This window comes from Heterocephalus glaber, unplaced genomic scaffold, assembly GCF_053883595.1.
Source record: "Heterocephalus glaber isolate CG9 unplaced genomic scaffold, H.glaber_assembly_v1.0 deba00000281, whole genome shotgun sequence".
Taxonomy (NCBI): Eukaryota; Metazoa; Chordata; class Mammalia; order Rodentia; family Bathyergidae; genus Heterocephalus; species Heterocephalus glaber.
Window position 1 is genome coordinate 20,735,150 of NW_028258139.1, and position 25,079 is coordinate 20,760,228.

Below are 25,079 nucleotides of genomic sequence, written 5' to 3' on the forward strand. Positions count from 1 at the left end.
TGAGGACATGCAGATGTCTGGAGCTGGGAGTGTGGGGCACTAGAAGCCTCTGCTCAACTCTGTCTCCAGTGTAGTCCACTCAGACCGTGTCTGCTTTTCACTGTGTGTCTGCTGTGGTTGAAGTATGTCCCCCAAGGGTTCATGTGTTGAAATTTTATCTTCCTTGTGATGTACTAAGAGTGTGGAAACTGAGTTTGACTATGGTGGGGGCTTCAGATCATTAGGTCAGGTCATCAGGGTGGAGTCTTGATGAGTGGATGCTGGTGGCTCTGTGAGAAGAGAGAGACCATATATAATAAGGTGTGGACATGTTTATTTCTTCTCCCTCCTCACCCCTCGTCACTCGCTTCCTCACCCCTCGTCACTCCCTTCCTCTCCCTCCCTACGATGCTCCGTTTCAGTAACCAGGGCCTGTGGCCGGGCTCCTTAGCCACTGCCCTTCACCCTGTTAATGGATTTCAGTTCCAGGATCTGGGATCCACTGAGCCTTGCTTCCTTCTCCTCAGTGTCTTTTAGTGGTGCTTGGGGTCTCATTTTCTTTCTAGGACAGGTGGTTGGGCCTTAAGCTTGCCTGCTCAGCTCTTTGGAGCCAATGTCCTGCTTCCTGGGGTGGATATAAAGTACATTATTAGTGATGGATTTATAGGTGGTATATTCAATAGCATTAGATGTGATTTTATTATTTTTACTTTTTAAAGATCCTGACTTAGTGAAAAATATGTTCTAACTTCTTGAGATTCTGGTAGCAGCTTTACTTTACAAGAATGCCATAATAAAATTGTAGTGAAGTACAAGCTCATTATACACATATAATCTATCAGAAGCTTCATAGTGATTTATTGATTTCATTTTATAACAAACAAGACCCTCTCATTACACTAGCTCCTAAGCATTTCACTTTCAGAGTCAAGTATAAGAAACACATTGATAAGTCAAAAGGGAATAAAATATAAAAACATACATGCAAATGCTTACAAAGAAGCTAATGAGAATGACTATTATAATGGAAAAACTGCCTAGTCCAGTTCTGTTTAAAATCACAACTTTTGTTCCATTTCTAGTTGTAGAAAGTAGTTTTGTAAAGTGTATCTTCATGTGGCTGGACATGGGTCAGATGTGGCTGCCTCTATTTCAAGTGCTGGCCTTCATCCTTTATGCGGAAGAGGTCTCCCCGGAGGGCTTGTTTGGAGATCGCTCCAAGGTAAAGGGTCGCACAACCCTTGAAGTCTCTGATGAAAGCTTGGGAGACGTTCCCTAGGAAGAATACCCACATCAACAAAACCTTGTTTACAATCTTAGAATGTTCATGTATCCCCCAAAGGCATGGATCTAGATTAAAAAACAAACAGAATGCTGCTCTAAAAATCTTTCCAGTCCTGTCACAGGAAGATCAAAAAAGCCCAGCTCACGATGACACTATTTGAGGGCTCACACATCATACAGCCTTCCCTAATCAGTCATCGGGTAGGAACAGGTGACAAGCAGACACTTGCACTCACATGACCTCAATGCTGCCAGCACACGCCAAGGACAGAATAAGCAGCAGGTGTGGTTCACTGTCCCTGGCTGCTGAGCTGCTGATCAAATGGAGGTCCAAGCAGAGAGACGTGGAGGTAGAGACAGGACAGAGCTGGCTGATCTGATAAGAGGATTGGGTTATGGCTGCCCTCTCCCACCCCTACTGCCACGCAAGCTCACTCCTTCCCAGTTAGAAGCCATCTCTCTGACCAGGCAATAGCTGCATGCCTGCACCCACAGCCACTAGCCTTTCCCTGGACACATGATGTTCTGCCCATGCTATGTCCTCTGTAGGGGATACCCTGCTCCTTCAGGTAAGGACCTACTTGATCTGTAGGACGGGGCTCAGGCTTCAGCTTCTCTGAGCTGCCAGCCCTAATTCTGGGCTGAGTTTTGCTGTTCCCTTTTGTGCAGATCAAGCACCATGCCCACCTCTGCCCTACTGTGCTTACTGCCCTGTCTGTCCCACACATCCTGTTCTCCACCCAGATGAGGGCTAGCTCCCTGCATGGTGTCTGGCACATACTTGTTTTACAAACCTTTGTGAGGTGCTCATGACTGTATGACACATGGTCAACCTGCTAAAAGAAACAGACCAGTATGACAGGGAGGCACCAAGATTCAGAAAAAATTTCTTAAATAAATCTTCTTCCTAAAAATAAAGACTGGTACAATAGTTCTGGAGCAGCCTGAAGTAGGAGGAGGGAGCAATCTGATGTGGTGGGATCAGCTTGATTAACAGGAGCCTGAAGTGATAGGAGCAGAGCAGGGCCGATGTTGCTGCAGACCACGATGCTCTCAGCCTGGAAGCTGAACACCAAGAGCGGTTTCATGGAAAATGCCCTGGTGGTGTCCTGAAGCAGAGGGGCCTTCCCCACTCTGTGACAAGGGCGATCATTCTGAAAGTTTAAGGCGTCTGTGGAGGACTTCATCCTCCAAGTGCACCCGCATTAGTACCTAATGTCTGTTAGGGCTCTGTATTTGTGTTTTCTCTTAATTAAACCTCATGCTCATACCTGTGAAGTGAGGGACCTTTGAGGAAGAAGTGTGGCAGGAGGACAGTTTGTCCAGTAAACCAGGCAGTCCTGGACAGAAGGGAAGGAGGTGCCCTGGGACAGGAATCACCATTGGCTGCACTGGAAGTGTGAGTGAGCGGGGATTTGACACAAGTGCAACACTGAGGCGTCTATAGAGAGAACTTCAGAGGGACAATCAACAGACAGCGCCACTTCCACCACTGAGCAACTACAAGGTGTGTGTTTAAATACAATAATTTATTACAGTGAAAGACACATTGCCATCAGTCCCCCTCAAAGTAATCCCTCTAGCTTCAAACACACGAATCCCATCGTTTTTGCCACTTTCCGGAGCAGTTGTGGAAGTCCTTTCATGAATGTCTTTAGTTACAGTGTCCTGGCTACCTCAGTGTCCAGAATCCATTCAAACATTTATCTTTCATGGTCATTTTGACTTTAAGAAGAACTAGAAGTCGCATGGAGCAAGATCCAGTGAAGAAGGTGGATTGAGAACACATCACAGTGTTTTTATGAATCTGCCTTTCTGTTGGATAGCACTTAATAACAGCATTCACTTTATTTATCCTATCTCTTAAAGACACAAAAGAGAACTTCCAGAAGTGCTTCAGAAACTGGCGAGGATGCTGAGATACATGTGTTCAAAGTAAAGAGTATTTTGAAGGCAATCAATGGCAATGTGGCTTTCACTGTAATTTCAAAAAATTTAAATTTCACCACATAGTTTGATCACACTGTATAACTCTTCTGAGTTTTTAACCATTGAGAACTAATCAAAACTGTCTCAAAATACCAGAAAGCAGAACTTTACCCAATACACCACCACTCTTTTAACAGGATGAGGAGGTACGTTTTTCTTGCTTTTTACAACCAGTTTTGGGAGCAGGAGCAGGTGACAGAGACAGAAGGGATGTGCTTCCGGCTCCCCCCTGGACTGGCCCATAGGGCCACCTTCTTCCCCCTGAGTGTGTTTCCCTCCCACCCTCTCCCTGGCTGGAGGAGGCATCACATGCATGATGTCTGTTCTCACTCTTCCTCTCTTTTATCCAGCCCCTCAGCCTATGCTTGCTTCTGAGAGAAAAGCCACAGTACGATCCTTGCATGCCAGCAAACCTAGGTAGTATTTCTTAGAATGGGGGTTATAGTTTATACACATGCAGTGTGTAAAAAAATCCATGCAGCTGGGCATGGTGGTGGATGACTATAATCTCAGCTCTCTGGGAGGCTGAGACAGGAGGATGGCAAGTTCAAGGCCAGCCCGGGCAACTTATCAAGACTCTGTTCCAAAATAAAAAGAATAAAAATGTCTGGGGATGTAGCTCATCACTCCCTGGGTTCAATCTCCAGTACAAGAAAGACAGAAAGAAAGAGAGAAAGGGCGGGTGGGGGGGGAGAAGGAGAGAGAGAGAAAGAAAAGAAAGAAAGAAAGAGAAATGCTATGTTTACATCAGAAACCTGTGCAGGCACCTTAAGAACATGGGGTCTGGGCTCTAGTGGTGTTGGTGCTTCAGCTTCTTACCCGACGATCAAGGCTATCCAGACCAGTGCTTTCGTCTACAAAATATGTGTGTGATCATTCGTGCTCTGAGGGTTATGACAAGGAGGGAGTTGTGAGTGCCCTGCACCCAAGAAATGCTCTCTAGGTAGGAATTCCCCTTCCTTCCTGGGAGCTGGGAGCCTGGGTTTCGGTACCAGCTTTGCTCTTGTCTTTGAGCTTGGTCTAGTCATTACATCACGAGCTCACAGGCCAATATATTCATGGCTCCTATTTATTTTTGCACTGAATGGAAGACCTTCTTAAAGAATTGTGTCTCTTTATATGCACTCAGAAAGCATACATATCATAACCATGTACCTTAATGAATTTTCAAAAACTGAATACACTGTGCACTCCATCTGTTTTTGTAAAAAAAAAAAATTTAAACAGTCATTCCCATTTATTTCTGTTTATGTCTATGTCTGTGGCTGCTTTTGCCTACACTGGAAGAATTGAGTGGTTGAGGTAGAAACCATATGGTCTGTACGGCTAAAAATACTATCTGGCTCTTCACAGAAAAAGTCTTCCTACTCCTGTGTAGTATTCCAATTGTGATGACAGTGACATTTATTTATTTGCTCTCCTCTTGGTGAGCAATTGGGGAGATTTCACTTTGGGGTTGTTCTGTGTAATCTGCTGCGAACGTCTCAAGTATGTCTTTGGCGAAACACTCTTGTGCATTTCAGTCTATTCCTAAAAGTGGGATTGCGAGAACATCGGGAAGAGCAAGTTTAAGCTTCTTGAAAACGGCTGGTTTTCCACAGCGGCTGTGCTGTTACCCCTCCCCCAAGCAGGTGTCTGACAGCTCCACCTGCTCCCATGTTCCTTTGCCACTGGGCATTGTCTGACTTTTGATGCCCTGTCCTCATTTTGATGTTCCGTTTTTCTCTATAAGATATTTCTGTTTGTGCATTTGTGCTTCGATCCCTCCAGTGACAGAGCACTTCCACGGGCAACCACTTCATTTTTGTACCCTTCTGATCTCTTAGAGAGCTCTTTTCTATAGTAGCCCTTTAGATATTTAAAAATCAATGCTCACATTCCCTCTGAATACCATCTTCTCCAGGAAAAAAACCAAATATTTCTGGTGCGTGTGTGTGTGTGTGTCTGTGTTACTGGGGACTGAACACAGGGCTTTCACACTGAACTATTTTCCCAGCCCTTTTCAAAGTATTTTGAAAGTTTGAGACAGGGTCTCCCTAAATCACTAAGTTGCCTAAGCTGGCTTGAACTTGTGACCCTCCCGCCTCAGTCAGCCTTCCAGAGTGCTGGGATCACAGGCATGTGCCACCATGCCTAGCTTATTCCTAGTTTCTTTAACATTTTTCAGAAGACATGGATTTGCACGCCTTTATCACCTGGTGGCCTAATGATCACGTGTAGCCTCTTTGGGCTTCAGGTCCCCATCTGTAAAATAAGATGGTTCAATTTAAAAATTTTAGAGACATTTTTAACTCCAACACTCTGTGCTAAATGTTCTCCTGTATTATTTTTTCTTTCTTGTACCCAGGATCAAACTCAGGACCTTGCACTTGTGAGGCAGGCGGCAGAACCACTGAGCTAAATCCCTGGCCCGTGCTAAATGTTACTGTGGGGATTCTGGGACAGATTCCTCCTTCCCTACACATTCCTATTAACCTCCCCTAGGCAGCTGCTGACAATAAAGGGTAGAGGTACTCATTCATCCTCTACTTCTTTGTCCCAGAGTTCCTGAGTATGGAAGCAGTGAGAGGAGCAGCACAGAGAGCTCAAGATGATTATACTGATAGAGGCCTCTCCTGCTACCAGGATGGTTTAGGCAGGAAGGAGGAGGGGCAGAGTGGATCAAGCGCCTGGAGGACCTTGTAGCATCCATGGGAAGTTGTAATTGTGCCAGATGCATCTTCAAAAGGCACGAGTCATGGGAAATGTCCAGGCCAGTGAACACTGGAGGCTGCGGGTAACTGGCTAACTGGGGCAAGGGAGGAGTGGGCTTTGCCTTCACCCTGTGGCTGGGAGACTTTGGCCCAGGGCTTTGGTCCCTTTGGAGCTGGGGACAATGCTGGTTTCACCCTGAACAGTCTCAGGGCAGACCTCATTTGTAGCAAATAATATCCAGCCCAGACTTCTGTGCCTCCTTTTCTCCTGACATGAGTGTAAGTAGGTTGTAAAAGCAGAGGCCAGGCCACCAAACCCGGGTGGCAGGCCCTTCTGATACTTAACTTTGGCACAGATGGGGCTCATTTAACTGATCCAAACACTGTCAAAAGGCAAAAGTGGGGTGGAGAAAAGGGAAGATACTAATTAGGTTTGTGAGATGTTAATTCCATAGAGTCTAATAGGAACATGGCTTTGACTATTTTATAAGACAGTGCAGCACTCACATATTAATTCATTTATGCCTCACCACAAGCCCATGTGGTGGATACCATCATCCTTGTTTTTTTTTTTTTTTTTTTTTTTTACCATCATCCTTGTTTTATAACTGGGAAAACTGAGGTGCAGAACATTTGAGAATTTGCCCAGGGCACCACTTGTAAGGGCAGAGCCAGGGTGTATCCTTAGGCACCTCACTTAGCCTTCAAATCCCTTCTTGTAATGGTGACCTGAGAGCAGGGTAATACCAGGGAGCTTTGCCTTCTGCACTTTTGCTTGCAGGACAGAATAACTCTGTGAGGGAGTGGTGAGCTGGAGGAAATCCCAGGGGGAGCTCGACTAGCCCTCACCCAACTTTACAGAGGGGCTGGGAGCAAGTGTCTCAAGCCCACTGAGCTTATTAACTGTCACCAGTGGGGATGTAAACATCATTCCATGAGGGCAGGGAGGTTTCCTGAAAGCAAAGTGCTGACATTAGGAGGAGGAAGGGATGCCAGGCAGCTCAAGAGGGTCAGATCTTCACCCCCGATGGGTAACTCATCCAAGGTCACACAGCCTTCATATGGAAAAAAAGCCACTGTGAACAGAAGGGCTTGGTGGAGGAAAACCACTCATCTCATGGCAGCCAGGAAGCAGAGCAGAAAGGGAGTTGCTGGGGAGGGAGATCCACCATTCCAGGCTAGGCCCCCAATGGCCTGTCTCCTCGGACTAGACCTCACTACACAACAGCAAGGCTGCTCGCTATACAGCCCACATAATCCAATCACCTTCCAAACACATGAGGCTTTGGGGCCATGTTAGATCTAAACCATAGCAGGTCCCAGCTCTTCACCCTACCCTACAGCACTTCCTTTGTGACTTCTCCCTTGAAAAAAAGCAGAGTAAATTTCCTGCCTCTTTATTTTGAGTTTGGCCATGTAAGTTGCTTTGGCCAAGACAAAAGGCTCAAAAAAACAGTGGGTGTTTCTATTTGCACTTGTTTGCTTCTGCTGTCTCCAACAGAAGGATATGCTGAGGCTAACTCGCTCCCCCAGCAGGAAGATGGAAGCCACATGAAGCAGAATTTCCCCAGACAAGCAGTCTAGAGCAGAGTCCCCACTCAACCTGTCCCACGTGAGTAAACTTGGCTGAGCCCAGCCTAGACCAGCTGACTCCCATCTTCACCCCAGGAAGCTACAATAATAATGGCCATTGTTCCATGCCACTGAATGTTAGGCAGAATGTATACAGCAAAGGCTAATGTTGCACCTCTTTTTCAGACTGCTATTAACACCACATAAATGCTGCTATCAACATAAAGTAATGTTGTGATCTTGTCTGTTGCATTTGGTAAAAACAAGTTGTCCATCTACCACTTTGTGAGCTGACGCACACAAATCCTTCACCAGAACTATTAAATGCACATTGCAAACAAGTTTTGAAATATGGCAAAGTCTTCTTTTCCTTTCTGGAATTTTTCTCATGCTCTACATTTTGCTTAAGCCCATGTCCTGAATTTTCATCGTGGAAAAATTTTATGAAATCAGCTAGTCTCCTGTGTTTAGATTGGACATGTCTGTGAATTACAGATAATCAGGATCAGTTGGGATGAAAATATTTACCGGAATAGATGTGTTTTCATATAGTGCAGTTCTCCTAAGAAGAATATTTAAGGATTGTTTCAAACTTTTGATATGATAATAACTGTATAATGTATTGCCACAATTTCAAAACTGAAAATAAAGCTACAAATTTTATTTCAGTTACTATTTTTTAAAAATCCAGAATAACTGTAAAAATGGAATTTTAAAAATCATAAATTCAATAAGAGAAGAGAGGTATGTCATATTATGTATAAGTTACTTTAAAATATTTCATCACTGGTACCCTGATGTGCATGGAGGCAGGGTTGATTTTACTATAGTCCCTAAAATTTTAATATTTGAAAGACTTGCTTGGGAATGCAAACTTCAGGGTGCTGTTATAAGCTATGAAACCTTTTATTAGGTCACTGGCTAATTTTTCCCTAGCAGAAGGAATGGCTCAACATATTGGCATTGGTGTGCATCTTCTGCAGGGTCACCTGCTCTGGCACAATGGGAGTGAAGCCTGCAGACATCTTCATACCCTCTGAGTGACACTCTGGACTTAAAGCAGGGGATTTTGCTGCCAGTCCAACTGGAAGAGCTAAGCCTGCTGCTAGATTCCTGGTGAGTCTGTTTCACATGCCTTTGTGATTTATTACATGTCTAAGGGGCACAAAGCGGGACCACACAGACTTTCAGGAAGAGTTTGCGTGCCTCTTGCTCTGTCTGCTGGCTCATCCCTGTTCTGCCCAACTCCGTTTGAGGCTTTGCTATCCTAGTGTGTGCGACCTGGCAGGGACTGCCAGCAGAGCGCTCCACACCCTGCTCTTCTTACCCATGACTGTGGAAGGCTGCCCATGGCTGACCAGTCAACTGTGAAGGGTCAAGCTGGCTTTGGCTTGGGCTTAGGAAAAACATTTTATAATTAAACAAACTTTAGTACTGGAATCTTAAAAATTTAGTAGAATTGCACCACAAATAATCTACACAGATGAGGTAATTTGAGCTATTCCCTGCTCAGGACACATTACCATACCTGGTTCCATATCTGCTCAGTACCAGAGCTCAGCCACCCCATTTTCCTGGCCCATAGTCCTAAAAAAACAAAACCGTATTTTTGGTAATGAACTTACTGTGAAGTAGATCTGAGTTGGCAAACTATAGAGCCCAGGGCCAAATTCTACTTGCTACCTTTTTTTTGTAAATAAAGTTTTGTTGGAACACAGCCACATCCATTCACTCATGTTACCTCCGGCTGCTCCCACAGGGGAGAGGGCACACTTTCAGCAGACACCCTGTGGCCTGCAACACTGAGGAGGTTTACTTTTGCGGCTCATTACAGAAAAAAAACATTGCTGATCCCTAATGTTGATGGATAGCTTTTGTTTCTACTTGTGTTAGTTCTAAAAACAATAACCAACAAAACTGCACTGTGGAGTTATAAAATTCACTTGACTTGTGTTTTAGAACTTGTAAAATAAGCAGTACTTTAGAATTTTGTATTTGTAGTATTTTTAAATTTGGTTTTATACTTCAGAGTCTGTGGAGGTCCCAAACAAGGACACTCCTATTGGAGGAGGTAAGGGAGACTCTGGGTGGTCAGAGGAGAGAGAGGGCAGAGGGAGGCGATGGAACAGAGTAGTAACTGAGCCCTCTCCTCTGCCCCAGAAAGAGCCTGCCTCTCTCCCCACAGCTCAGCACCAAGTGGACAGATGTAGGCAGAGCTTTCTCGTCTACCCAGGACACAGGGACACACACCAAGGTGACAGCTATCCATGGCTTACTTAGCATCTCCAAAAGGGCTTACAGCTTGCCCCACTGTTTTAACTACTGTTCAGTCTTTTGCTGCTTTCAGAATTAATGAAAGGCCCACTCTCTGCCAGGCACTTGAACTTGTGCCCTGAGGGAGTTTTCAGTTTCCGTTTTCTTTAAGCAAGCTGACTACAGTATGTGAGACAGGCTGTAGAGTGAGCCCAGCAAACACTCGGGAAACTAGCTTCAGCTCACCTGGTCTGACTGAACAGGTGACTTTCAAAGAGAGACCTGAGCACGGAGAAATGTTAGCCAGGCAAAGAGGAACTGGGGAGGGAATAAATAAGTGACTGTTCTCCATCTACGGAGCACGGAAGTCCTTTAAGGACCCTGTATAGCAGTGATTGGAACAGGGTTGAGGTGGTGTCCAGTGTGGGCCAAGGAGCCAGGATGCTGAGGACTCTGTGGGCACCAGCCAGCAAAGGGAGGAGGCTGGGAAGTGTGGCTTGAATTCCTGCAGGGCCCCATGATCCTGTTTCTGCCTCAGCACAGACAGCGTCTCTGTGAGGACCTCAGGCCTGTGCTGGGTGACCTGACCAGCAGACACCATGGCTAGTACAGTGGGCTGAGGCAGGAGGACTTCTGCGAGTTCAAGGCCAGCCTAAACTACATAGCAAGACCCTTTCTCAAAAAAAAAAAAAAAAAAAAAAATCAAAACGAACCCTCATGTGGGACTAAGATTTCTGGGACAAGGGATGACCAGTGCTAAAACAAGGAAGACCAGGGCCAGCTAGGATTGGTTGGTTTTCCTGCCATTCAACCCATACAGACTGGTATGTTTTAATAAACAGCAAGCGCTCAGAGCCCCAGTGCTGTGTCCCTACTGGCACCAGACCCACAGGACCTCCTACCTCAGATCTTGAAATTAAAGGGCTGACCCTGGACATGGCAGGGGAATTGTTCCCCAGGAGCCAGTGGCTACGCTGTACCTGTTGATAAATGGCCCCTCTGGTTATTGTCCATCTTTCTGCTTTCCTTTGACTGGGTTTGGAGCTCACTTGAGAGTGTGCATTCTCAAGATTCTTACCCAGGTGTCTTCAGCTGTCACCACCCCTAGGGGCAGAAAGGGCTGTGGTAGCCAAAGATACAGGACACACAAATGTTTTGGAGATGGCAGCCTGAACATATTCACTGAAAAACCAGCAGAAGGTTTTGCACCCAAAACCCCCAAAGGCCACCCTGACTCTGACCAATGGCAGTGAACAAAGTCAGATGGTAAATGTGTAAAGCTAGCCTTGCAGGTTTCTGTCTACTTGGATAGCTTGGTACAGCATGACGAACAACAGGATCGGTCACATCTTTTAGGTGAGACTCCATTTTTAAACAACTGTTGATGACTGAGATTTTCATGGCCACTTTTCAAGGCTGCCCATTTTCTCTCAGTGAGGGCAGCATTTCTGTCCTAGCCAGGTACTGTAGCAACTTTGTAAATTGCTTCTGCTGAGGCTTTGGCTGGCTACTTCTATAACAAACAGGTTGAAATCTTCATTGGGGCTGCTCCTTGTGCATTAGGTAAGGAAGATGCCTGATCCCCAGGGTGCAGCCCCCTGGTCACGTCCCTCCCTCCCAAGACAGTGAAGGTGCAGCCAAGGGCTGTCTTCAGTCTAGGCTTGGCCAAGGGAGACTGGGAAGAGAGCAAAGTCCTGGCATGCATCCCGCAAGCTCCTTTTCTGATGGGTTACAAAGGGTCAGTAGTGCGTCTTCCTGAAGATGGCCTTCTTTCTGCAAGTGCTATCCTGTTCTGGCCCCGGATGTTATAACTGCCAGCATTGCTCTTGCAGACCTGGGGTGGGAGGAGGGCACTGAGTAATGCACTGTTTCCCTTTGATTTCCTTAAACCCATGGATAAGAATCGCTTTCTTAAAAGCAAATATAACAACCAAGACAAAGACAAAGAGGGCCTCTTCTTAGGTGGCCCAGTTGAGGTGCCATCTACTGCCCACTGGGGACTTTTACCACTGAGGCCCGCAGTGTGACAAAGGCAGGTCCTAGGCGCTCAGTGGGGAAGGGAGAGCACAGTGCTGTCTGTGTTCTTGAAGGGATCTGACCACTACCATCCTGATCAGAGACCCCCTAAACCGTCCCTCCCAGCACGGCTGCCTGTGGACTCCTAACACTGTCAGCTCTGCTACTGAGCAGCCGCTGCTCCCCGAACTTCCCCAAGCTGTGTCCTTGGGCAGCCATCACTGCTTGCTCTCTGAAGCTTGTTTTTGGCAGGGAGCCACAGCTCCTCTCTCTGCCCACCCCCTCCCCATGACCCTACACAGACCCCATAGCCTGCACGAAGAAAGGCAGCTGGTCTGCTCTCTAGTGCCAGAGCAGCCCCTCTCCGGTTTGTTGAGCATACCTCTGTTTCTTCTTTTTTTCCTAACAGCCCTGATCTCCTCTTCTTAAAAAACAGTCAACCTAGCACATGGTGCGTACCTGTAATCCCAGCACTTGGGATCCTGTGGCAGGAGGTCTGCCTGGCGTGAGTTCGAGCCCAGTCTGAACTGCACATGAGACCCTGTCTCAAAACCAAAACAGTAAAACAAAAGCAGAAGAAAGAATGACACTCATCTTTGATCAGGGTCCACATACATGGCCTCATTTTACCTATATTAACACTTTACAGCATTTTCTCCTAATTTAGGTCCATTCTGAAGTGCGGGGGTTTCGGGCTTCCGCACATGGATTTGGGGGACATGGGTTGTAAGGCCCGCGTGGTCAGGGATGGTGTCCTCTGAGGCCTTGTTTCCTCAAGCGCCTGGCTGCTGTGGTTACTCATCTTGCTGTACAGTCTTAAGCCAGTGGCCCCCCCCACCACCTGTGAAGTGAGCAGTGGGTCTCTGCACTTGCTGAGTGGCATGTGCCCAATGTGTTCGTCTTTTGGGCCAGTTGTGTGTGTCTCATGATCCGAGCAGCTGTCTCAACAGTGTAAGCTGTGGGTCAGGAGAGGACTGGCCAGGTGACAGAGATGATATGGAAGACATCACTGCCCCTGGCTGCGGGCTGGAGGTGACAACTCACAACAGCCACTTGAATGGTGTTGGCCGCAGAGTGTCTGCTTTGGATGCAACAGTGCGGGCTCAGGTGTTTATACTCTCGCCTCCCTCGTGTGCCTGGCGTGCTGCCACTACCTTTATGCCTTTGTCCAGGCTGCTCCTCTGCCTGCTGGACTCCCCCGACCCCTGAGTCTCATGGAGCTGTCCTGCCCAACTCTTCGGCCCCGGGTGCCCCTTGCTCATCTCACCTGTGCACTGTGGATGGTTTCCCACTCATCCTGTTGGGCACTGTTCCCTCTTTTGGGCTGTGGAAAGCAGGAGGACAGATGCTGTGGTGACACTTGTGTGTTGCTGGCCCTTGGTAGGCACTGCACAGATGCTGAAGGAATGAGCGAGCCAGCCAACCCTTTTCAGAGTGGACTCCTGCTGTGTGGTACTCCGTAACATGTTTCATCCTTACACTAACTCGTCAGTTCTTTACCAACTTCTTCAGTCACGTGGGCTCAGATCATCGGGAAGAGAGCGTAGAGAATCAAGTTGGTCTTTGCTGCTGGTGCACAGGAAAGACAGACATGTTGCAGGTATTGTGCAGTATGCAGGAATGAAGGAAAGGGGTGGGGAGAGGAAGTCACTGAACTACCTGGGAGGTGAGGGCTTCAAGAGCGTGGAGCATCTGGTTTGGGCTTTGAAGGCTGTAAAGGAGTCCAGCAGGTAGAAAAATGTTCTAGACGCATGCACAGAGAGTGGTGTCAAGGCCTGGCATTTTTGAAAAATGCTGAGACATCAGGTGAAAGGCAGCTTGTCTGATTTGGGATGAAGCATGTGTGCATACTATAAATAACCAAGTGGATCAGAACATTCATTTTTTCCATCCTATGTCTGCCTCTTTCACCAACCTGTGAGCTCCTTGGTGGGAATGGCATGTATGAGAATTCTGTTAAGACAAGAGGTTTCTTCCTTCCTCTCCCTCCAGCCTCAGTGATGGAGGCTGGGCAGAAGGCTGGTGGCCCCAGCATGGCACTTGAACTTGAGTTCACTGTTGGAGGAAAACCAGTCAACCACTTCTCATGGGCCTGAGATGCTCACAGCCTCCTGACCCATGTTCAGCACAATCCTTGGGCCAGGGGCTGAACAAAGGCCAGCAGAGTGAGTGGAATGTGCCATCTCACAGCAAAGCCATGGGCCAGGCCGCTGGTCTGGCATCACCTTTTCATGTTAGGCCTCTGTCCTGCTGCTCTGTCTCGTCACCTTCCCACAAAACATGCTCAGGACTGCTCCTCTCCTCTCCACCTTTCTATCCCTTCCACTAGCACATGGCTAGAAAATGCCATGTATCCCTAGGCAAGTGGGTAGCAGAGCAGGCAGCAGAAATTTACTATCGTCTGCAGGACTTCCAAAAAGTCACTTACCCTCTCTTGTACTCTGTTCCCTCATGTTTAGGAGGAGGCTTCTCATTCATGCACAGGAAGGGTGGAGGTGGTGTGTGATGCAGGGACTGGGAAAGTCCAGGCGCCTGGGCCCATGACGTCATCACTGAGTATCTCATTCCATTTCATTCCCAGCACGCTGGCAGCTGGGAGAAGGTTTGCTTCCACAGCAAATACAGCATGTGGTCATATTTTCAGGGCTCCAAATGGTGCATGTGGTCTGAGAGTTGCATAGGTAAATGAAACAGAACAGAGAGCTTGACTTTGGGATTCTTGTAGAAAATCCTTGCTTGCTGGCTGCCAATATCAGAGTCTCCTGCCTGGCTTTGCTGGCAGTCAGACCGACCTTCTGGGCACTGTTTGCTTCTGCTGCTTCCTTCTTTGAGAGGGGCCCTTGGCCTGCCCACTCTGACCCAAATTCTAACTACTCTCAAGTTCTCAGCCAAGTTTCTCATTTTTCCTTCAGTAAATGTTCTTGGTTGAAGGACAGCTTGGAGTCCACCCAAGGGTCCATCCATTCTATTTCTCTTCTTGCTTCTGGAGAAGCAAACTGCACTGTCCCCTGAAAATGACACAGGGCATCCCTGAAACTGAAATTCTGGCTTTCACAAGGCAAAGCTATTTATTGCTGCCCAACAAACCACACATATACCCAGTGACTTCAGTGAACAAGTTTATCAGCTAAGCTGTGTCCCTCTGTACCACCCAAAGTAGCTGGGGTCACCTATGAGGCTGCATTGGCTGGGGAACAGCTAGGCCACGAAATCCCAGGAGCATTACCTGACCCTTGCACGGCCTCTTCTCCTCTGGAGTTTGGCACGAGCATCCTCAGAGGCAGGAGGCTTCGAGAGGATCCCATGTGGACAAGCCCCAGGCTGTCAGGACTCACCAGGAGCCTGGTTGTGCCATGCTTGTTTGTGTTCCAGTGGTCAAAGCAAGTCACATGGCCAATCCCAGAGTTCATATCAGAAAGGACTGCCCTAGAGCATGGTCACAGGGAGTCCTGGTTCACTGGGGCCCACGTGTGCAGGCTGCTTCAATGCCTTTCCCTTCCAATGGTCTTGACAACAGTTGAAGCAATGAATGTTTGCCTGGCTTCAGGACTTAGTTGATTTGGATGAAGACACCATGAAAAAATGGTTCTTCCTACAATTTCCTGCTCTCCTCTGTCCCCAGATGAGTCCCAGCACAAAGTGCCAGCCCTCTCCAAAGGTTTCTTGCCGCTGGAAGCAGTGGTTGTTGCAAACTCCCTTGGGGGCTTTATTATGCCCTGTTCTGGCGCTGAGAAGCTTCCAATCAATTTTATAATCATGCTTTTTTGTCACTTTGCCTTTTATCTCAAATGAACCTTAGGAAGCATCTGGCATCTTCTCTGCTGCCCCACCACTGGCATTTTACAGAGGAGGAAATCCAGAATCACTTTGAAGTTATACAGCTGTTTGGTAGTAGCCCCGATCAGAATGCTGTCTGGTGTGCTCTCCCTCATTCTTGCCATTGCCTGTCATGAGCAACTTTGGATTCAAATGCACCACCAACATTCGGCTATACTTTCTGAATTATTATTGCAACATCTTCATGTCCAGGGGTGGAAAGCACAGTGCAAACAGGTGACCTGTCAAAAGTCCAGTAGCTACTGGGCAAGAGAACCAGGACCAGAACCCAGACATGGCCTAGACATCCCCTCTCTTCTTCCCTGAAAAGGCAGTATATGCATTTAGAAAAACATTCAAATATTTCCAATGGATGATCAGGGAAAATCAAGTCTTCTGAGAAGCAGATCTCCAGCCCAGACATTGTCCAAAAGCTGTCCTCTCTAATAAGTTTCTGTCCCTATTTTCAGAGTTTCTCTATGCATCTATAATCATGTTCACATAGTTGCTATAAAAAACGTTCTCAAATTGTGGCGTGCTCCACATGCTGCTCTGCAGCCTGCTGTCTACCCTCTGTGATGTAGCTTGGACCAAACCCCACACTTCCACCCGTGTTGACCTCCATTTCTCCAACAGCTGCACTGAAATTCCATAGAGGAGAACTGGCCATCTACCAGCTCAACAGTCACGGACACTAGAGGACCATACTTTGTTCACATGTTTTTTTCTCTAGCCTGATATTACAGTGCTATTTATAAATAACTGCAATGTAAATGTTTAATCATGCATTTCTCCTTTCCTCATTTACTGGGTTCACCCCCAAGTCAGTCCCCCCTTCTATCCATTTCCCCTTCCTTCACTGTTTATTGGGTCCCAGCCATGGACCTTCTCCTCTGTAGGCTCAGGGAGGTCTTCTGTTTTTCTTCCTTGCTGGGATCTAGGACCACCTTCTGTCTTTTTTTTTTTTTTCATGACCTAGTTACTCTTAAAAACTATTTTGTTATAGTTATAAATCTGGTCACATTTCCCCTAAACTATTTAAACACAACTGATGAGTCAAAAATTAAAACATTACAAATCTTAAATATTTACACATATCACCCTGTTTTGATACAACAGGGTGTAATGTAACTTTTCCTAAATGCTTCAAACACCTTCATAGGTAAGTTTTTACTTTACCCATACTTAAGCCTGTTTGTAAGCAGCATTAGTATTGATCTGACCAATTTATCTCTGTAAAACTTATTTTTGTACTTTTCCAGGACTGCACTTATTGGACCCACAAGGAGAAAGATTACTTCCTTCTCAGGGGCATTAAAATCATAGTCTCTGGGCCATGGACTGATGGCTTTTTAGCTAGAACACAGAATCCTTCATGGTGACTGAAATGGCAGCAGGTGTTTGTTGTTTGGGATTCCCCTCTGGCCAAACTCAACCCCTCTGCCAACAGGACTCGGGAGCAAGTCCTTACAGTTCTCACACCCATGAACATTAAGTCTAGGCACATGACACTGTGCTGCCGTTTATGATGAACTTTATGATGCATCATTAGCATTTCAGTGTAATTGGAAGGGCCATGCAGTTTAACTTTTCAGCTTTCAAGATAACATCTTATAAAATTATGTAGATTATATTTTATTGTTTTCATGTAAATGCACTTATATAGCTATTTATATAATGATACAATTACTGACACAAGTACATTCTATTATGCAAATTAACTATATTTCTTATATAACTGTCATACCATGTCCATAAAGTGACTGATGCAAGTTCATTCGTGTGCTAGCTTTGCAAAGCTGACTAACTTCAGTGGGACAACTGGGAAGCTGATCATAAAGCAGGATGCCATTGATCATGTGACTTGGAGTGATTTACATTTAATCCCACTAATACTTGTTCATTACTTGAAGACATTTTTAAACACTACTGACAGATGGAAAGAAGAAAAGTGCTGACTGAAAATGTCCAAGTCACAAAGCCAGTAGATGGGTGAGCCTGCGAGGACCTCCCTCCATTTGCAAGTCTGGGCTCCCCCAGAAAGACACCTGCTCTTGGTCATCTCCGGCTGCTTGCAGCTAAGACAGTTTCCAGTAGTAACAGTACACAGCAACTCTGAAAAAGGAGTGGACAGAAGGAAGGAGAGGCCACAGGAGTAATAGAGAAAACCATAGCTACCCACATAATCAGCCATCACTCACAGTCTACAATTCCTCCTTCTAATCTGGCTTTAAGATTCTCAAGTAATTGGCTTTTGAGAGAAATTTTAAATTGCTTCATTTCCAACATTCATTTTCGTCACAACATCCAAGAGCAATCAATGCGTCTGCTAATCAATAAATAACATGCTGCTCTAAGAAAGGGAACCCAGCACAAAACCAATATTGTCAGCAACCCAGAACAACTCCAATTTCCTGACAGAAATCAATGCATGGCAAAATCGTCATTACTGTAAATATTTATAGTTCTAAAAGGAAAAGCTCATCAATGCAGCTTTGTGAGCAGCTCATTTCCAAATTAAAGATTCTGGTGTGCAGGCTCCTCCCCCTCCCTCATTTATCTTTTGGTGTAGGATGTGGTGGGAGCATAGCCATAACTTTGATCGCGCTGGACTGGCTCCCTAAAAGGCTTGGTGTACCGGTACTCTGGGGATGCTTTAGAAAGTGATGTGGTAAAAGGGGAAAACACGAGGACAGAGAGGTGAGTGCTACTCTTTGGTGTCTTGCTGTTTGGTATCAGACAGCCATGCAACCTCTCTGAATATTGCTTTTTCTCATCTGTCCAATTTAACCTTCCGTGTTGTATGAAACGAAGGGTAAAAGAGACCTTTGAACGTACGTTTAATAATCTCACAAATCCAAGGTCTTGTAATGACTCCTTATTTCCTAAGAACAGGATTATGGATCCTGAGAAACCGGATGAGTCCTCCTAAAGCTCATTGGCCAGGGGCATTTTACGACTAAAAAATAAGTGACAATGGAATCAAATGTATCCACTCAATGTTACTAAGCAATAGGCACTGAGAAACAAAGCTAAGGAAGACCTGTAAGGACTGTGGTCTAGCAGAGAGCAGATAAGTGCTCCGGGACATGGGGATGGGAGCAAGGCCAGGAAGACCTGGAGCGGCAGGAGACAGGCCTGAGCCTCAGGGCACTTGAAAGTTTCAAGTGGGGCAGCAACTGGGAGTGGGATGTGGGTGGTTATTCCAGGAAAAGCCTTAGAACAGGCAAAGACTTAACGTTTCAGAAGAACCATAAAAACAGATCAGTGTGTTTCAACCTTCAGCCACTTGAAGTCTGCCTTTAGTATTTTTGTCATGCCCCCATATTATGTATACCATTTCAAAGTGAATCATTTTTAAAAATGCAAATAAGTTTTTTAAAAAGATGACTTCCTATTGTTATCATAAAAAAACATTTGTTATCAACAGAAGTTTATTCTTTAACTGTCAGGCTCAGCTCTAGTTTCTGAGGCAAAAGGGGTGACCGAGACATACAGAGGTAAGCGATCAGGATAAATTAATGTCAGACAGGAGTTGATACTACTTGGAAAAAGGATTACTTTAGCTGCGGAGGGACCCCTGGAGATGTTATCTGAACCAGAAACTCAGTGAGTTAGAGGCTAACCACCTTAACATCAAAAAGCAAAAAAAGGTCATTAAATTTCAGCCCCGCCTGGCAGCCCGCAAAAGCAGGGCGCGCTCACACTCCACTGAGACTTTCTGCAAGACGAAAAGAAAGAGGCCAAAGGAGAAGGGGGCCACTTCGTCACGTGCACTCCAAGCTGTCCAATACGATCTGCAGCAACTAAGGCCCCGCCGGACAGAGGGGCTCTGCGCCGAAACACCGCAACTTGTCCGGGGGGCGCACGCTTAACCACCCCCGCGGCAAATCAGTAACCCGAGAGCAAGACAAGTCAACCCGCTGCCAACTTTAGCGAAACAGTCCTGGGACTCAAAGCCCAAGGCTCTTTCCTCGTCAGCCCGGCGGCCCCGCGTCCAGCAGTTCCGAGGCGGGCCGGCAGGTGCCAGGGACAACCCGGAAGACTCCCAGGCGCGTCCCGGGCGTGGCTCAAAACGCGGAACCGCGGAACTTCGGATCCGGAGGCAGAGCGAGAGCCCCGGAAGCGAGCATGCGCAGTGGCGGCCTCGGCGCTGGGGGACGACCCCCCCCCCGACGTCGATACGCAGGCGTCAGAGCCCCGTGGGGAGGAGGGCGAAGACTCCATCCGCCATGTTGGATGCCGCAGATTCGCCATAACCTCGCCGGGTCTTTCCTTAAAAAAATAAAAATAAAAAGCGAAGCCTTAGGGGGCCGCCCCGCCTTCTCGGCTGGCACAGCAGGGGGCCCGGAAGCGCCCGAGGCTTTTTTTCTTCCGCGGTGTGGGCGTTGCCATGGAGACGCGGCCGGCAGGTGAGCGGAGCTGGGGGTTGGGGCGCGGACGGGTGGGGGTGGGGCGCGGCGTGGCGCGGAAGCCGTTCTGAGCGCGGAGCCGGGAGCCGCGCAGGCCGCGGGCGGCGGAGGGATCCACGGTCGGGCGACAGCACTTCGTAGCGCCGGCATATCCCGCCGCCGGATAAGGGAGGGGAGCAAAGAAAGGAGGAGGGAGCTGTTGGGATAGAGAGCGTCCAGCCGTTTCCAGGGCAACGGGCGGCGTCCCCGCGCGCTCCGGCGACAGCGGCTACGCGCTGGCGTCCCTCCGGGCGGGAGGTTCGAATCCTGGTGCTGCCGGCTCTTAGGTCGCGCATCCTTGGGCTGGCCGTGCCTGGCGTCAGGTTCCTCCTCTGTGAAGTGGGCAGCTTTTCTCATTGTACAACCTAGTACTTGGTGAAGATGTTCTGAAGGGTCGGGGTGGTGAAGGAAGTTTCCTTGTGTCTTATAGAGGGAACCACAAGTGGGAGGGATTAGTGCAGCCTTGGGTAACCCTGTGACAGGCTTCGGCGAGTTGTCATTTATCCACTGAGTTGCACCCACGTGCTTCCTCCTCCAGGCAGCCTTCTGGGCTCTCAGGCCGGAAGCAGCTTCCCCAGTGGATGGACTAACAGTGACACACCTTCCCCTTAACACCTGGTGCCTGTCTAGTAGCTTGAGCTTGGGGTCTTGCATCTGTAATCAACTCTAGTTGCCACGCTTGGACGCTAAATTAACGCATTTCGCTGTCCAGCATTCCAGGCAGCTCTTAATTGTGGGTCACTTACTGAAGAGTGACAGTTTAGAGCGATCACATTCTTAACAGTCCACGCAGCAGAGCCGAAACTTTAATAGTCTAATGTCGAGGGTTCCAGTTTTGGAACCGCAGGTGACAGTGGAACATAATAAACATTTTTCTCTTCAAATTCTTGTTCCTTGAATCTTTCTAGGTAAGATATACGAATTTCATGCAAAAATTTTTAAAAATTGCAATCTTCGGAATAAATGAGTTAAAAATAAGCTTTTCCCGACTTGGAGCAAAATCCAAACTGCCTGGTTTGTACCTCCGTCCTCTGGAACTGTGCCTGGCCCACCGTGGGGGTTCAGTGTGGTTCGTCTAAGGAAAGTGAACGCACCCATGGTCACCTCTGCCCCTTTCAGACAGGTTTCCTTGTCGGCGCTTTTGGGAACAAAATTCGTGTCTTCAGTGCTCATCCTCTCCAGCTTCTTCAAACCATTGCTGTCCATCCGTTGAAGCACTGAGGGTCTCCACGCTGCAGGGTAGAGAGAGGTTCCACTACTGTGTCCCGGGACACCTTTCCTGACCCTTTCTGGCCTGGCAGGAATAGAGAGCAGGGTGAGCCTTCCTTCTGTCCTGTCCATAGTATCCCAAGTGCACCAGTGTGCAAGTTAGGGTAGTGGAAAGAACGAGGGGCGCAGGGCCCGAGTGCTGGGTCAGGAGGCCTGAGTACACAGGGCATGATTTCTTTCAGTAATGGCTTCTCAGCGGGGCCTAGGGGCACATGCCTGCTGTCTTAGCTCTCTGGGAGGCTAAGGTAGGAGGATTGCAAGATAAGAGGCCAGACTGGGCAACTTGGTGACTGTCTCAAAAAAAAGAAAAAGGCTGGGGATATAGCTCAGTGCAAAGGTTTAGGGTTCAGTACCCAGTACTGGGGGAAAAGGACTTCTCAATTTGGTGCCTCCATTCTTATTCTCAGAATGACCTGCTACCTGTCCTCTTCTAGCATTTATCTTAGTCTTTAAAAAGAACCCTGGCCGTATGCTTCAATTTCCAGCAGTAACAAATGGGAAAAGATCATTTGGAAAATGTATTCTTGTCAACTCCTGGCCAGTTAGTTTCTGTAAAGACTATCCTGTTGGGATTGTCAGGGTGGCTTGGGAGAGGCAGCACAGGGTGGGAAGGGAGGGCAGAGACCTGTAAGGTACAGCTGTTGGGGGTGGTGTCACTAGCGGTGATGGTCACCCCTGTCAGAGAGCTGCTGCCCAATCCCTACTTCCAGGTGGCTTGTGGCTTGTCGTCATTTGCCTGCTCCCTTTCCCCCTTCTAATTTACATAATGACTTTTCCAAGCTAGCTATTCTTAAGTGGAATTAAGTTGCTGCCTAGGGCAGGGGTAGTCAGAATTAGATGTATTAAAAAGACTCTCCCTAATTGCATATCCTTTTATAGTTTCATGCCTGCTGCCTCTGAAAACCTCTGCACCAAGATGGGTGGATTTAATTAAGTACAAGGATTTTGCCCGGGGTTAAGTTTTCCTCTCCTCAGCTGTTTACCCGTTAAACTTTCACCATCTAAAATCCCCCTGGCGCAGGGCGGGCAGGAAACAGCTCAGGGTGCAGAGATCTGCTCCTCACCGGACTGCTGACTCAGGATGGCAGGTCCTCAGGCCTGGGCTCCATCTGGAATGGAGACCTGGTCCCGCCCCTCACCCAGAAGGCTGCTTTCATATGCGGGATGTTTGTCCCTTTCTTACCTGCCCCAGTCTCTCAGTGTGCAGTTCAGTGCCCTGTCATCTGCTTGCTGCTTGTAGATGGAAAGGTGGGATAGAATTTGATTAAGTTTTTAAGAGAGGAAAAAGTAATTTGTGAGTGAAGCAAAATAGACATTTTAAACACCTATTGCAGATTTGAATTTGTTACTTCTGTTTTTTGAGACATGGTCTCACCTATGTAGTTAAGTCTGGCTTTGAATTTACTATGTAGCCCAGGCTGGCCTCAAACAGCAATCCTCCTGCCTCAGCCTCCTGAGTGCTGGAACTACAGGTGTGCGCCACCACGCCCGGAGAGTTGATACTTTTTTTAAGGAACATAAATTATATAGATCACTGAGTTTGATTATAAAAAGATAATATTTAACATATTAATATAAAAACAGGGACTTTAAGGTGGGTAACAATTTTCTGTTTCTTTTAAAATTAAAAAAATCATAGCTATATATTTTTAAGGCATGCAAAGTGTTATAATTTATTAATACAATATGGAATAATCTAAAGTAGTCATCACTTTAAATATGTGTCTTTATGATAAGAACATTTGAAATTTACTTTTAGTGATTTTGAAATGTACATTTTTCTTTACTATATTTGCTCCAGTGTGCAGTCTACCTTAAAGCAAATAAAAACATATTCCCCTTGTTTAATTGAGGTTTTGTACCTTTCCCCTTCGTCTTCCATTCCACCCCCAGCCTCTGATGGCCTCTGCTGTACTCTGCCTCCTTGGGCTACGTTCCTGTAGCTCCCACATGGAAGTGAGTGGGCACAGCTGGGAGCTGTCTTTCTGTGCTTGCTTTATTTCACCTGATGCAGTCTTCTCCAGCTCTGTCCATATCATTGCCAATGATGCATGTTTTTCTTCAGTAAGATTGAATAGTATTCCACTGCATATGTGGACCATGTTTCCTTTCCCCACTCATCTGTTGGTGGCTACAGATTGATCCCATAGCTTGTGACTAGTGCTGCAGTGAACACAGAAGTGCAGATGTCTTTTTTCAAAATGCTGATTTGAAATCTTCTGGGTTCTTTTAAATCATATAATAAGTTGAGCGCAAAGTGTCCGACTAAGGTGCTTCTTCTGTGTTGCAAATCGTCTGGCTGAGGCAGGATGGGCAGGGTAGGGATCTGGCCTCGAAGAATGCTTGAGAATGCTAGCAGGACCTTCAGACTCTAGTTAGGAAAGGTGTTACTTTCTTTTCCCTCTTGAGGACTTTGTGCAGTCCTAGCAGTAGAAAACCAGTTCCTAAGGAGAAGGTGCTGGGTGTCACCACGGAAGTCAGCCCCGAGTGTTGAGGGCTTCAGTGGAGTGCACCGAGCCCCACCTGGGGATTCTGGGAGAGCTTCCAGGGGGAGGAGGTGGGAGCTAGGTCTCTCAGGTGAGCTGAGGTGCGCTGGAGAGGAGGCACTGGTGGGCAGGTACGTTCTAGGTGAGCGCTGAGGCTGCAGTGAAGGTGGTGAGTCTGGTGCAGAGCCTTGGAGCAGTGGCAGCCATGAGACTTTGTTATGAAAACTTCCGGGCATGGGGGTCGGCAGCTGACTGACTTGACTGTCAGAAAGAGCCCTGTGGCAGCTGCCTGCAAACAGTTCTTTTCAGTTGTAAGTGACATCTGAAGTACACAGATCTTAAGTGTACAGTTTGATCACTCAGATAACACACATCCTTAAAAATATGTAGAACGTTTTCATCACTCCTGAAAGTCTTTCTTGCCCAATTCGCACCCAATTCTCCCCCCCTGCCAGCAGCCCCTAGCCCTGGCTATCACCATGACTTACATCATGTAATTCTTCTGCATCTGATTTCTTTTACTCAATTTAGAGTCTGAGATTCAGTAATTTGTTTGTTTTTATTGTTTCATAGTATCCCATTGTATGGTAACCACTACAGTTTGTTTACTTTTCTATTAATAAATACCTTAGCTATTTCCAGTTTTGGGTTCTTATGAATAGAGCTGCACTGAGCATTCTTAGAAGCCTTTCTGTGGATGTATATTTTCATTTCTTTTAAGTAAATCAGTACCTAGCTGTAGGGGACAGGGGAAGGGGACGTTACCAGAACCTCTGCAGTTAGTCCTGGTCTCCTGCGAGCCACGGCAGCACACGGCGAATTACAGGAAAGGTAGAAAAATGAGATCAAGAAGAAGCTGAGCTCTGGGTCTGATCAGTGCTGCTCTGGGCAGCAAAGACAAAGCCCCCAGCTTACCACACCTTTTATTCAGTACATCGGGAGAAACAAATGTAACAAATGACTTGCAGAGAGTTCAACAGTTCACATTGGGATAAACAAGGTGTAACGGGAAGGTTTGCAGAGAGTTCAGTACGTCTCCGGCAAACAAGATGTTAATCAGTCCAAGAACAATGAGGAACTGAGCAGATGTTTGTTCTCCCAGGATGTTTCTTGTCCTGGAGAATCACAGCATTACTGGATCACTGAAGTCTCAGTTGTGACCGGAGGCCAAACTGGAGTTATTCTGTAGCTGGGCTGTAGGCAAGAGAACTGGGCTAACCAAATGATTTATCCCTAGAATTATGTAGCATTGCTCCCAACACCTAGCAATT

General features: G+C 47.0%; 1 protein-coding gene across 49 annotated transcripts in view; it reads left to right on the top strand.

Annotated features, from left to right (window-relative positions):
* Zfat (zinc finger and AT-hook domain containing) overlaps positions 1-25,079 on the top strand; it is a 346,969-nt gene that overhangs the window by 71,145 nt on the left and 250,745 nt on the right. For 31 of the 49 annotated variants that reach the window (XR_015440115.1, XM_087183897.1, XM_087183866.1 and 28 more), the window contains 3 exons: positions 7,447-7,557; positions 8,501-8,633; positions 16,865-20,014. Coding sequence is in view for 41 of the 49 variants with exons in the window: in XM_087183897.1 (XP_087040023.1) it covers positions 19,996-20,014 (19 nt within the window). In the remaining 8 variants the exon portion in view is untranslated. Of the gene's footprint in view, positions 1-5,794; positions 6,029-7,446; positions 7,558-8,500; positions 8,634-16,864; positions 20,015-25,079 lie in introns of all 49 variants that reach the window. The other 18 variants (XM_087184047.1, XM_087183932.1, XM_087183967.1 and 15 more) reach the window with 5 other exon arrangements.